General features: G+C 39.2%; 1 protein-coding gene across 1 annotated transcript in view; it reads left to right on the forward strand.

Moving 5' to 3' along the window:
- Positions 1-12,907, forward strand: part of akt1 (AKT serine/threonine kinase 1) — a 141,811-nt gene extending 128,904 nt beyond the window's left edge. Inside the window, exons 12-14 of the mRNA XM_062968556.1 lie at positions 218-305; positions 7,864-7,966; positions 10,865-12,907. Coding sequence (XP_062824626.1) covers positions 218-305; positions 7,864-7,966; positions 10,865-10,944 — 271 coding nt within the window. The 3' untranslated portion in view covers positions 10,945-12,907. The remainder of the gene's footprint in view (positions 1-217; positions 306-7,863; positions 7,967-10,864) is intronic.
- The last annotated feature ends 1,412 nt before the right edge of the window (positions 12,908-14,319 follow it).

A 14,319-nucleotide genomic window follows, 5' to 3' on the forward strand; every position in this document is an offset into this window, starting at 1 on the left:
GATTCATAGACAGAACACTTCTTTAGCCATTTGTCAATCATTCAGCATCAGTCTATGGTTAGGTTCTATCATCACGTTCTGCCAAAAGTTCTCCAGTCAGAAATAGAGATTTCTTGAGAGAATATCTCTCTGGGGATCTTTAGGTCTTCTAAAGTTGATTTTAAAGTTGACTTAGAAACTTCTAAAGGTTTTTATTTGGTCTTTTTTCTCCTAACAGGTTAGGGGGCGGATCAGATGATGCCAAGGAGATCATGCAGCACAAATTTTTTTCTGGCATTGTATGGCAAGATGTATATGAAAAAAAGGTACTTCTTATCTTAAGTTGTGGTTTTTGGGTAGTTGTTGCAAAATATAGTAAAGTTTTTTTGTCTTCTAACATGCCTGTGCCATCTATATCATGTATGTTATACAGGTGCAGTAGTTTTAAAGCTGGTTTCATAGTTGTTACCTCTATGTGAGATGCCCTAGTGGCATGACCTTGGAGTTAGCAGAATATTTACATTTATAACCAGACTTAAACCACTGAATTCCTTCAAAATTATTTTTGCTTTGAATATATAAGTTGCATTGCAGGTGTTCACTGCTTCATCCCCTGGTTTCCTCTTCTTCCCCCTCAGTCTATACAGCCATGTCTTCCCTACATCTCCGTATTGCATCCAAAGACATGGATTTATATCCATGAAAACTCAAGTGAAAATAAAAACCAGTTAGTCTCAAAGGATCTACCACTTAACTTCGCTTTTCCTCTCTTTCTCCCTTTCCTTCCTCCTTTTTCCCCCTAGTGTGGTTCTCTATTGCCCTCTAGTGTCACCACCTAAAAATATTTAGAACTGCCATACTCTGCGTACTGCCTATATATCTGAAAGGTGACAGATCCTTTCTAATCTTGGAAGCTAAGCTGGGTCAACTCTGGTTAGTGCTTGGATGGGAGACTGCCAGCGAATACCAGGTGCTGCCGGCTATATTTCAAAGGAAGGAACTGGCAAACACAGCCCTGAGTATTCCTTTGAAATTCATAGGGTTGCCATAAGTCTGCAAGTGACTTTGAAGGCACATGATAATCCACACACTGTGTATTGGTGGAAGACACATACTTTTAGCTTCAGTAGCACATATTATTTCATCTAGAAGGGCTGAGGATGGATTTTCCATTTCATTGGGTAACTATTTTGCCCCTTCGCCATTTAAATCCATAAAACTTTCCTAAAAGGTAAAGGTAAAGGTTTCCCCTGACGTTAAGTCCAGTCGTGACAGACTCTGGGGGTTGGTGCTCATCTCCATTTCTAAGCCGAAGAGCCGGCGTTGTCCATAGACACCTCCAAGGTCATGTGGCCAGCATGACTGCAAGGAGCGCCTTTACTTTCCCGTCAGAGCGGTACCTATTGATCTACTCACATTTGCATGTTTTCGAACTGCTAGGTTGGCAGGAGCTGGGGCTAAGAGCGGCCGCTCACGCCGCTCCCAGGGTTTGAACCTGGGACCTTTTGGTCTCCAGCTCAGTGCTTTAATGCACCTCACCACTGGGGCTCCAACCTTTCCTAAGTATCTTTTTATTTTTCCCAAGCCAATTGCATCTGAGCTGAAATGACGGAGAGGATGGGACTTGTAGTATTTATTTATTTCTTGTGTCAGAAGCGAATTGAGAATAAAGTTATAATGTATAGAAAAACCACAAACAAAGTTAAAAACTTGGCATTATACTAGATTTCTTTTGACCATTAGCTGGCCACTTGGAGTGCCTCTGGTGTCGCTGTAAGGAGGTCCTCCATTGTGCATGTGGCAGGGCTCAGACCGCATTGTAATAGATGGTCTGTGGTTTGCTCTTCACAATCACATGTCCTGGACTCCACTTTGTGGTCCCATTTCTTAAGGTTGGCTCTGCATCTTGTGGTGCCAAAATGTAGTCTGTTCAGCGCTTTCCAAGTCGCCCAGTCTTCTGTGAGCCCAGGAGGGAGTTTCTCAACTGGTATCAGCCTCTGATTGAGATTCCAGGTTTTAGCCTGCCACTTTTGGACTCTTGCTTGCTGAGGTATTCCTGTGAGTGTCTCTGTAGGTCTTAGGAAGCTATTTCTTGATTTAAGGCTGATATCTGAACAGAGGATAGGCTGGAGATGTTGATATCTTGGTCCTTTCATTACAGGCTGCTACTTCCCGATGGATGTCAGATGGTACAATACCAACTAAACAGTATAATATTTTCAGTGGTGTGGGGCGTAAACATCCTGTGATAATGCGGCATATCTCATTAAGAGCCACATCCACTGTTTTAAGATGTATTCCACAATGGGCATGCATATTCAGCAGCAGAGTATCAAAATGCATGGCAAGTGTCTTCATTGTGTCAGGTTTTGATCCCCAGGTTGTGCCAGTCAGATTTCGTATGATATTATTTCTAGCACCCACTTTTTGCTTGATATTCAAACAGTGCTTCTTATAAGTCAGAGCACAGTCCAAAGTAACTCCCAGATGTTTTGATGTGTTGCAATCCTCCGGTGGGATTCCTTCTCAGGGACTTGTAGTGAAATTTAAAAACCAACAATGATTTGCATGCCTTTTCCCCCTATACTTTGTAAGCTTGATTAGTCCTGATATCTTCCTACAAATAAGTTTTATATTGGGAAGTGCAGCAAATGTCATTTGCTGTCACAATTTTTGCAGAATCAGTGTGTATCTTTATGTGGCTGAAAGCTGATTACATTTAATCAGCAGTTCAAAAATACCTGGAAACATTTGAGGCATCAAAACATGCATTAGCCAGTTAACAATTGCCTTTTAGACTTAGGGTCCCCCAAATAGACCATTCATTTCTTCCTTTCCCGTTTAAATTGGGAAATTGTTACAGGAAGAAACCCTTAGCACTGTATGGCCACATCATCTGTAAAGGAAGGTCTTCTGGAGAAATCCTTGCTTCGGCTTCAGTTTCCTTCCATTAAAACCGATGTTTTGCCTATGGGCAACTCATGCAGCATATTGGAGTTGAGAATTTACCTCCCTTACCTTTGTCACTCCATTGCCTTCTTGTTACGAATACAGATTTAGCATCCCTGGCTCTCTGGCTGGATTGGGAAACGGCCCAGCATTTTTATGAGTACAGAAAGTACACTGAGTCCATGCAGATATGTTCAATCTATAGAAATAGAATGAAAGATTATGGTAGTTGAGTCCCCCTCGTTTTTTTCCCTTTCAGAGTCCTGATGATAGTTTGCTTTGGAGCTTATACTGCTATTTCTTGTATTTCTGTTGTAGAGATTGTCTGCCATAGAGAACAAATGTCAAACTTTTTGACTCACCAGACTTTTTCAGCATCAACTCCCAGATGTCCCTGCCAACATCACCAATAGCAAAAGTGATGGTGGAAACTGCAATCCAATTTATATAGATGCCCCCCAAAAATAAATTACCACAAAAGACGCCAGTTTCTTCCCATTGATCTCTCAGAGCCCCTTCTCCAAAAAAGAGAAAAAAACTACAAAAATAATCAACCAAAATCAGCCAACATGGCGACTAGAAGTGGCATTTTTGGCAATAATGTTTTTACTGACTGTCATGTTTAAATTTATTGTTTTTTCTAATGTGGAATTTTATTATAATGTCTATGTTATTGTCATTTTATACTTTTGATATTAATGGAGAAATTGTGGCACTGAATGTTTGCCTTTTATATGTATGTTAACCACCCTGAGTCCCTCTAGGGAGAGAGGGCGGTCTACAAATAAAGTTTTATTATTATTTTTTATTATGACACAGCAAACAAGATAGATATGCTGGATTTCATATCACAAAATCACAAGTCGAACACTTCCCAAGTGTCTAGGACTGTGTATTATTATTATTATTATTATTATTATTATTATTATTATTATTATTATTATTATTATTATTTGAAACACAACAAGTTGAGTCCACAGCAGACATTCTGCTGGCTGTTGAATTGGATCACACATCGGACACTTCCCAAGTGTCTAGGACTGTGTGATGTATCGGCAAATAATGCGAGCAGATCCCAGTAAGGTGGCCTTCTGCAGCTGGCAGATGGTAATTTTGTCAGCGCCTATTGTGTTTTAGTGCAGGCCAAGGCCTTTAGGCACTGCACCCAGTGTGCCTATCACCACTGGGACCACCTTGACTGGCTTGTGCCAGAGTCTTTGCAGTTCGATCTTTAAATCCTCATATCGTGTCAGCTTTTCCAGTTGTTTCTCCTCAATCCTGCTGTCACCTGGTATTGCGACATCGACAATCCATACTTTGTTTTTTAACATGATTGTGAGGTCAGGAGTATTATTTATTTATTTATTTATTTACAGCATTTCTACCCCACCTTTCTCAACCGAGGGGACTCAAGGCAGCTTACAATAATAGGCAAGAATTCAATGCCTGACACAATACATTAAAACAACAGTTCATATGAAAACAATAACATAATATAATAAAACATATTACACAAAATTTAAAATCAGATCCAAATTAAAATCCATTCATCTAAAATCCTCATAGGTAAATCTTAGTCCAGACCATGTGAAATCGATGTTCTCATTCATTAAACACTTGTGTACACAACCATGTCTTTAAGGCTTTCCTGAAGTGCAATTCTATGGTCAATTTTTGACCTCAAGAGTTGTGCTGGAGGATGAGTTCTGCCACTACTTACTTATTGTGCTCCAAAACCCTTGTCTGTCTGAATTCGGAAGTCCCAGAGTAGCTTGACATGTTCATTCTCTGTAACTTTTTCCGGCTTGTGATCCCACCAGTTCTTTGTCGCAGGCAGATGGTATTTGTGGCACAAGTTCCAATGAATCATCTGAGCAATGGTGTTATGTCTCTGCTTGTAGTCTGTCTGTGCAATCTTCCTGCAGCAGCTGAGGATGTGATTATTATTATTATTATTATTATTATTATTATTATTATTATGTAATTTGCATTAAACCAAAATGTACTTGGCATTGGCCCCAATTACAGAGTTATTGGTTGCAAAGGTGTGTAATAAAGATAACTCGTATAAAGTTGCAAAGGTGTGTAATAAAGATAACTCACTTAAGCGGCTGAGGGGGAAAAGGAAAGGGCCTGAGGCTGTTAGGAATGATGGGAGTTGAAGTCCAAAACACCTGGAGGGCCCAAGTTTGCCCATGCCTGCTCTAGTTCCTGCCTGTGCCTTGTGTCCCATTGTCTCTGACCTAACTTAGATAGTGCCTTTAAAAAAAAATTTAAGTGGCCAAGATATTTTTGTATTTGTCAGCAATCTGCTGCCAACCAGTCTGAAGCAAAAGGTTAATGTGTCTGCTCTTTGGGGCCTTGGATTTTGAATCGCCCATAATTCTTTCAACTTCATTACATCAGACAGTCATTTGCAAAGTCAACAGAGATCAGACCAAATGCCAAAACTACCATTATGTTAAGTGGAAGCCTGCAGAACAAACAAACTAGAAATAATTTTTTAAAAGAAGAAAAACCTAGCTCCTTGTTGTAGGATGGCAAGCTTTAATTAGAATGGAAGACAAATCATTGCTTACTGTGGCTTTTAAGAATTTTGGTCATCATGTCATTAGGAGCCAGTGTGATGCAGTGGTTTGAGCAATGGATTATGACTCCAGAGACCAGGATTTGAATCCTGCTCTGCCATGGAAGCCCATTGGATTGCTTTGGCCAAGTCACACTCTCTCAGCCTCAGAGGAAGGCAAAGGCAAACCCCCTCTGAACAAATCTTGCCATGAAAGCCCCATGATGAGCCTAAGTTGGGAATGATAAATACAGCAGAGTCTCACTTATCCAACATAAACGGGCCAGCAGAACATTGGATAAGCGAATATGTTGGATAATAACGAGGGATTAAGGAAAAGCCTATTAAACATCAAATTAGGTTATGATTTTACAAATTAAGCACCAAAACATCATGTTATACAACAAATTTGACAGAAAAAGTAGTTCAATACGCAGTAATGCTATGTAGCAATTACTGTATTTACGAATTTAGCACAAAAATATCACGATGTATTGAAAACATTGACTACAAAAATACGTTGGATAATTCAGAACGTTGGATAAGTAAATGTTGGATAAGTGAGACTCTACTGTACATATAATAAATATAATAATAATAATAATAATAATAATAATAATAATAATAATAATAATAATGAGGTGCTGTGGGTTTTAACTTTGAATATGGTTTAATGGATTTTAGCTGTGAATTTCTTAATACTGTTTATATTTAATTCTGTTTGACTGTATTGGAAAATAACTGTACCTTGATATGTACTCTGGGCACATATCAGTTTGGCAAATGTGAATCTCCATGAATATGTGGGGACCACCTTTTGAAAAGCACTAGTCAAGAAAAGCATGACCTTGTAGAAGTCAACTCTTTGAACAAGTGATATTCACAAGCGTTCATGTAACGGCACACAGGTAACTCAGCTGTTAAACTGAAGAACCATGTATCTGAAGTGCCAAGGGCAAAGATATGCCACTACAAAATATATTTGGTTAGCAGAGGATGGTTGTTTCTTTGCTGTTGGAGTTGCCCAAAAGATATACACTCCCTTTAGACCTCTTAGTCTAAAATATGCACTCAGAGATAAAAACAAAGTCTTCTTTGAAAAATAACATATCTTATCTATTCATAAACATCTTGTATTAATTCACCATACAGGCACATTTCTTACTGAAGTTTCGTTACAGATAGGATGTAGCTTCTCTGTGTTGAGTACACAGGGTATCAGTCTTAATCAATAGTCCATAGTCTTTAAGTATAGTCTGATGCAAAAGGTGATGTAAAGACAAAATGGAGTCCTGAGTCTAAACATGCTCAGTACAATCACATGTCTATAGTCCCACCCACACCAAAGAGGTACAGTTAAACTGGCAAATCAACATATATGTAGAATATGGGTTAGTAAATATATAAATTAATAAATAGTAAGAGACTTGGGAAGCTGCTATTTCCAATAGAATGTTTATATATTTTAAATTGTGTGCTAATGTTTTTATGTTGAGCCGCTTTGACTCTCCTTTGGAAGAGATAAAACAGGATATAAATAAATATGATGATGGTGATGATTTGAAGGCAAACAACAGATATAATTAAAATAAGTATTGATTTAGCCCAAGATAAGATACACAAACACCATCTGAAGTTCCCACAGTAACATAGCATTTTTGAAATGTGTTTAGAAACTGATCTTTTATACAGATATATTTTTCCATCTCATCTCTCATCATTATAGAAAGAATGTGTGTGGCAGTTGAGTTAACAGTGAGCAGTATTACCAGTTTGGCAAATGAAGGTTTCTTATATTTCTTCCATCAAATATAAAGCCATATAATTAGATACCAAAATCAGAATCCTCCAGTCCATGGTATTTTCCGTTTCTATGTATGGCTATGAAAGTTGGAGAGCGAATAAAGCTGACAAGAAGAAAATCGGGTCATTTGACATTGTGGTGCTGGAGAAGAGTTCTGTGAATACCTTGGATTGCTAAAAATACAAATAATTGGGTCTTAGAGCAAATCAAGTCTGAACTCTCCCTAGAAGATGACTAACTTGGGACTGTCCTTGGCTATATCACGAGAAAGCAGGATTCGCTAGAAAATACAGTAATGTGCAGCAAGGTAGAAGGCAGTAGGAAAGCAGAGTAAGATTGCATCAGTGGTGGATAGATTCAGTTGACAAAGCCACAAGCCTGGTCTCTTACATAAGATTACTTATAAGCATATATCCATGAATATATATGTGTGTGTGTGTGTGTGATTAAAAAACCTGTAATTGATTAGTTATAGCATGTACGTTGCTTATAACAGCCCCTTTTAAAGTCACCAGAAGCAGCCTGCAAACTCACGCCACATTTTTTCTTCCTTTCCTTTTCGCAGCTGGTACCTCCCTTTAAACCACAGGTGACATCTGAAACAGATACACGCTATTTTGATGAAGAATTCACGGCCCAGATGATCACAATTACCCCACCTGACCAAGGTATGTATCACTGTGGTGGTTTTCATCTGTTTTCACCCAGATTGTTCCAACAACAAAAACAAAAACAAACCCCTTTGGCTTGAAAATATATGAGCCTAAATCTCTTGGGAAACAAAATAAATCAATTTCGAAAGAACTGCTGCCTAAATCAAATTGGAACCCTTTATCACTATGGATATTAATCCACGCCAGGCTATTTTTAGTCCTAAAAACAGCCAACTTCACCTCCCAGAAAGCTGCACTTGGCTGTAGCCTGTTTGGAAAAGTGGGGCCAGACCTTCATTTGCTCTGAAACATCCCTTTCAAACTGGGAGTGACATCAACAGCTTCCTAGCTCTGCTGTGGATGTTTCTCACTTTCTATCTGATGCCATTAACATCACTCTTGTCAGCATTATTATTATATTATATTATATTATATTATATTATATTATATTATTATTATTATTATTTTGTCACCTTCCTGATGCCATTAGCATCACCACTCTTCCCTGTCTCCATTGCCACCGGCTGACCTCCATGTCCATTGTGATTTTGATTTTTAAAATGTATTTATCACAATATATATATATATATATATTTATATTTATATATACAGTATGTGAGGCCCCTAGAACCACGAAAAATGCAAAAAACACCACCAGTTAACTCCTTCTCAAATTGCCCCTCTTAAAATCATATTGCTCCAGAGCTCTAGGTCCTTCAGTGCAATCTTCTGGCAGAGGTCTTCCACGAATGTTGGAGGAGCTATAGATTTCTTGAGAGAGGCCTTCTGGTGTGATGTTATGGTCATCTTCTAACAAAAACGTATTGTAGAATTGTTCTAGAGGACCTAGAGATCTATAGAGATGTTTTCTCTCAGGTAAAAAAAAACCCTAGTTTCATTCATAGCGAATGTGGAGGTCTGACTATACTTTGAGATACATAGATAGCATATTTCTTCAGTGCTAAAATGCACTCCCCATATAAGCACTCTAAAGATGGAGTGAGGTTCAAATTGCATATGTGTGTATGTGTGTGCATGCTGGTTTGTTGGTTTTTTGTTTGTTTGTTTGTTTTGTGCTGGAGATACTTTTGGTGGAGGCTCCTTTGGAGGCTTTTAAACAGAGATTGGGTGGTCATCTGTTGGGGGGTGCTTTGAATGCAATTTTCCTGCTTCTTGGCAGGGGGTTAGGCTTGAGGTCTCTTCCAACTCTTAGGTAAAGGTAAAGGTTTCCCCTGATGTCTGATGTTTCCAGTCATGTCTGACTCTGGGGGTTGGTGCTCATCTCCATTTCTAAGCTGAAGAGCCGGTGTTGTCTGTAGACACCTCCAAGGTCATGTGGCCACTGGCATGACTGCATGGACTGCCGTTACCTTCCCGCCAGAGCGGTACCTATTGATCTACTCACACTGGCATGTTTTCGAACTGCTAGGTTGGCAGAAGCTGAAGCTAACAGCGGCTGCTCCCGCCGCTCCCAGGGTTTGAACATGGACCTTTCGGTCTGCAAGTTCAGCAGCTCAGTGCTTTAACACACTTCGCCACCGGGGTTCCCTTCTAACTCTTATGATTCCAAAAAAAAGGTGAGCATTAGATTCGAGTAAATGGGGTATATAGACAGATAGATCTATCTATACCATACCATAAGAGTTAGAAGATTCCAAAAATTAGCATACATCTTATAATTGATGGCATCTTATAAGTGGAGAAATATGGTATAGATAGATCTATCTGTCTATATACCCCATTTACTCGAATCTAATGCTCACCTTTTTTGGGCTAAAATTCTTCACCAAAGCAAGGGGGGAAGCTGCTTTAGGAGTTGCGCCTGGAGCTCCTATTTGAGGGATATTGTCTCTAATTTAATGGCCATGGTTCAATGCTGTGCAATCTTGGGATTTGTTATTTGGTGAGGAATCGGCATTATTTGCCAGAGAAGGCTCAAAACCTTGTAAAACTACAGCCAACATGACTCCATAGCATTGAACCAAGGCAATTAAAGTGGATTAATTCTACAGCAGTGGTTCTCAACTTGTGGATCCACAGATGTTTTGGCCTTCAACTCCCAGAAATCCTAACAGCTGGTAAACTGGCTGGGATTTCTGAGAATTGTGGGCCAAAACACCTGGGGACCCACAGGTTGAGAACCACTGATCTACGGTATAGATGTATCCCAAGGTTTTCTTTTCTGTTGCTGGAAGCTTTGGTGCCCTTAACAGTTTTGCTATTAAAGAAGGAATCTTAAGCATGCAGCAACTGTGATCACAACTTTTGTGGCCAAATTACGAGTGCACGTTTTGCTACTGCCCATTATAGTAAAGGTAAAGGTTTCCCCTGACGTTAAGTCCAGTTGTGACCGACTCTGGGGGTTGATGCTCATCTCCATTTCTAAGCCGAAGAGCCAGCGTTGTCCATAGGTCATGTGGCCGGCATGACTGCATAGAGCGCCGTTACCTTCCCGCCGGAGCGGTACCTATTGATCTACTCACATTTGCATGTTTTTGAACTGCTAGGTTGGCAGGAGCTGGGGCTAACAGCGGGCACTCATTCCACTCCCGGGATTTGAACCTGGGACCTTTTGGTCTGCAAGTTTAGCAGCTCAGTGCTTTAACACACTGTGTCACCAGGGGTCCTGCTGCACATTATATTGAGCATCAAATACATTTTTTGGTTTCGGGGCTTTGAAAATTGAGGTATGCATTATGGTGCATTAGACTTGAGTAGATACAGTATTTATCTCTGCAGTTTTTTCTTCCATTTTGACAAACATTTTTTACTTCCTGTCCATTTGTTGATGCGAGAGACGTGTAGATTTGTAAGCTATTTGGGGCAAAGAGCTTTTGTGGTCTTATTTGGGCGTGTTAATCTTTAAAGCTTTAGCACAGTAAAGGTTTCTGAATTCTTTCTTTCTTCTTCCAGATGACAGTATGGATTGTATTGACAACGAACGACGACCGCACTTCCCTCAGTTTTCTTATTCCGCCAGTGGAACGGCTTAATGTTTCGCTTGTTTCATTCACAGCAATCAATCAAGACTGCATATTTGGGGACCTTTACTTTCAACGGACACTAGAGAACTCTCTATGAAACATGAATTACAAACTATGTTTGTACTACGGTTTAGCTGAATTTGTAGGAAGCCTCACAGGCTGTGTATTTAAAAACAATCCTGATGCATTTTTGAGTCAGAATCTCTGATAAAAAGACATAATTTGGAGAAGGAAGACAAGAAGTCATTCTTTAAAGCATTAAAAATAAAAAACGCTTTTTTTCTTCTGGAAAAAATGGCATTTTAGGTTTTTAAAAATATGCACCAAAACTGTTTTCTTGCTAGATGTTTTAACATAGCAGCAACATTCACAATTTTTTTTAAATCCTCATTTTTTATTTATTCCATATGATTCCTTATGTAAGTAGAATCCCTGCACTCTGAACAATTAGAATTATTTAGGACGAGAAGCAGAGTTATAGGTAGTGCAATAATACGAGCGACAAGCAACAAAAAAATGAACAGGCCTTGCAGATGTGGGCAGAAACATTAATGTTGACATCTCTAGGAAACAGCATTGATAGCAACAGCATTGATGGCAAAATTAAACACAAGAGTTAACATTAGCAGACTTGCTGCCAGAAAGTGACATATCAGGCAAAAAAGGAATGGAAGCTAGTCTGTTTCTAAATTTCACAGAAGTGTTGCATGGATGATGGTCCATTTAATTATTCCATATTTAAGTAGGTTTGACATTGCCAAAATTTGGCAGGCACCCACTGGTGATTTCTCTTGTGTGGGCAACTAATAGGGAGTTGTGCATCTCAGCATTCGACCACTGTATCCTTGTCCTGGAGAGTCTCCCAATAGTTGTGCCTTGGAGAAAATACCATATTTCATCGCAGAATAGTGGCACTTTTTCCATCAAGAGGGGTGCGACTATTACACAAGGGAAAAAATCTGCCTTTGATTCTCTGGGTTTCTGTTTTCTTTTGCCTTTGGAGAAAGAAGGAAAGGAGAATCAGCCCCAAATGGATCAGCGACTACTACGCAATGAACACAAAATACCAATGTTGCCACCCCAAAAATGGAGGTGTAACTTTTACATAGTGTTGACTATTATGCGATGAAATACAGTAATCAGTTTTAGCCATTTCAACTGAAAAAGCTTTGCAACTGCAAAATAATAATAATAATAATGGCCAGGATGGGTAGCATAGATAAACGCACAATACTTTTCAAGAGGTGGCATATCCTACCAAACACTTTGTTTGGCAGTCAGGTATTTTTTTGGCACTGAAGTGACTGGCCTTGTTCATATATGTATAGAAACAACATGTCGTGCACGTTTGAGAATGCGTCTATATGTATTTTTTCACTTCAATGTAGATTTTCACCATTATTGAGGCAGGGAGGAGCTCTATGGTGCTGCCTTAAGGTTTAGAGGAGATTCCCATCTGTGAATGCAGCAGCTGTATGTAAAAAAATAAAGAAGAAAATTAGGAAGAAATTTCACGTTATCACAAAAAAGATGTTAAGTAGTTGATTCCCCCCTCTCCCTAATATCACACCTCCCCATCACTTTGTTTTATATTTTCATAGCCACCTCATTCTGGATCTGCCAAACCTTGTGATGGAAATTGTTGATTCGCCTTTAGAGGCGAGCTACGATTTTAAGCTCTCTTGTGCTGCGAATGAGTTTATTCAGTTGTGGCTTTATGTTCTTTTAGATATGCTTTTGTTTCTGTTCTCTTATCTGTATAAAATTGGACTGTACCGCAGTTCCTTAACTTTTTTTTTTAATTTGAAAGGGAATTTATTTAAACTATTTGCCACTTTCTCTCCACATGAAATCCCATTGTTGTGTGTGTTGTGGTTTGGGTTTTTTTTACAACATTCATTCTAGTATTTTTACTTATGATATGAAAAGCTTCCCTTAAAAATTACTTCAATAAAATGTGCTTTAACAAGTAGTTTGGTCTTGGTTTTGGTAGAATGTAAAAATGAATGGAAGCTGGTAAGGCCATCTTCTCCCTCCTGCTTTCTCTAATACAGGATGAGGACAATACATTTGACCTGATGGACATGAACCACTGCCATGGAAAAGGAATGGCAGGAGGCAAGTTGGTGCGCAATTGATTTTAAGCTAATGTTCGGAAGATAATGCAGTATTAATCTCTACAGTGCAGTCTTGGAAAAGAATAGCAGAATAAATGGTGTTTGAGGGTTACTGTTGGGCGAGTGGGCTTATTAAGAGAAGATCTTCCCCATAAGTGTACAGCAGAGTAACTTATTAGCAGCAGCATGACCCAGCATCAGTAGCCAAAAGTGATAAAAAGAACAAAAAACACACAGACCAATGTTATCTCTTCCTTAGGAGGCTTTTCTTTATAGTAAAATAATATGGTTGCACTATTTACAAAAATAAGGTTTCCCTAACACAAATAAAGTACTTTATACTTCCTTCTTTGCTTCCACGCTGGGCTTCTTTCTCATGCAGATAAAACAGCTTCGCTGTCACAGAGCCGCCTCTCACGCCAAACTTACACAGTAGCTTTACACACGAGGCCTTCAACCTGGGTCTTCTCTCACCAAAGCCTTCCTACATCAGGCCTTTTCATACTCAGGACCTTCTCACAGACTAAGGCCTACCTCACACAGAGGCTTCTCTCACAAACTAAGGCCCACTGCAAACAGAAGCCTCCTCACACAGACTGAGGCCTTTCTCACACTGAGGCCAACTAACACAGAGGCCTACTAAGCTGCAGATACACCTGCTTATATAGACCTGCAGATTTTGCTGAGTCAATGCATCTATTCAATCCTTTCAGTGCTTGACTCACATTTCTGCAATTAAAAATACCTAGTTAATTTTTACACATTCACACCTAGTTACACATTCACACCTAGCACTGCTTTAAAACCTCCAGAGAAGGAGTCTCTACCACTCTCCCAGGCGGCAGCATATTCCACTCCTGAACAGCTCTTATCATCAGGAAGTTCTTCCTAATGTTTTGATGGAATGCCTTTTCATGTAATTTATTTTATTTTATTTTAATTTTATTTACTTCATTTCTACCATGCCTTTTTCAACCTCGAAGGGGACTCAAGGCGGCTTACAAATCCAGCAAAAATTCAATGCCGCACAGGTAAACAATAAAATACATCTGATCAAAATATAAACAATCTAAACATATAAGCAATAAAACACTTATAAGAGTTAAGGTACAATACTTAAATTACCCAATGAATAAGTGTACCCAGGATTTGAGGGTTGAAATTGTGTATAAAGGGTATCTTTCTTAATTCCAAAAGTACTTATACTGCCTGGAAGACACATTACATATGGTGCCTGGAAGCCGGAAAGTATATTGGTTCGTTTCCT

The sequence above is a fragment of the Anolis carolinensis genome, chromosome 1 (assembly GCF_035594765.1).
Source record: "Anolis carolinensis isolate JA03-04 chromosome 1, rAnoCar3.1.pri, whole genome shotgun sequence".
NCBI classification, from domain to species: domain Eukaryota; kingdom Metazoa; phylum Chordata; class Lepidosauria; order Squamata; family Dactyloidae; genus Anolis; species Anolis carolinensis.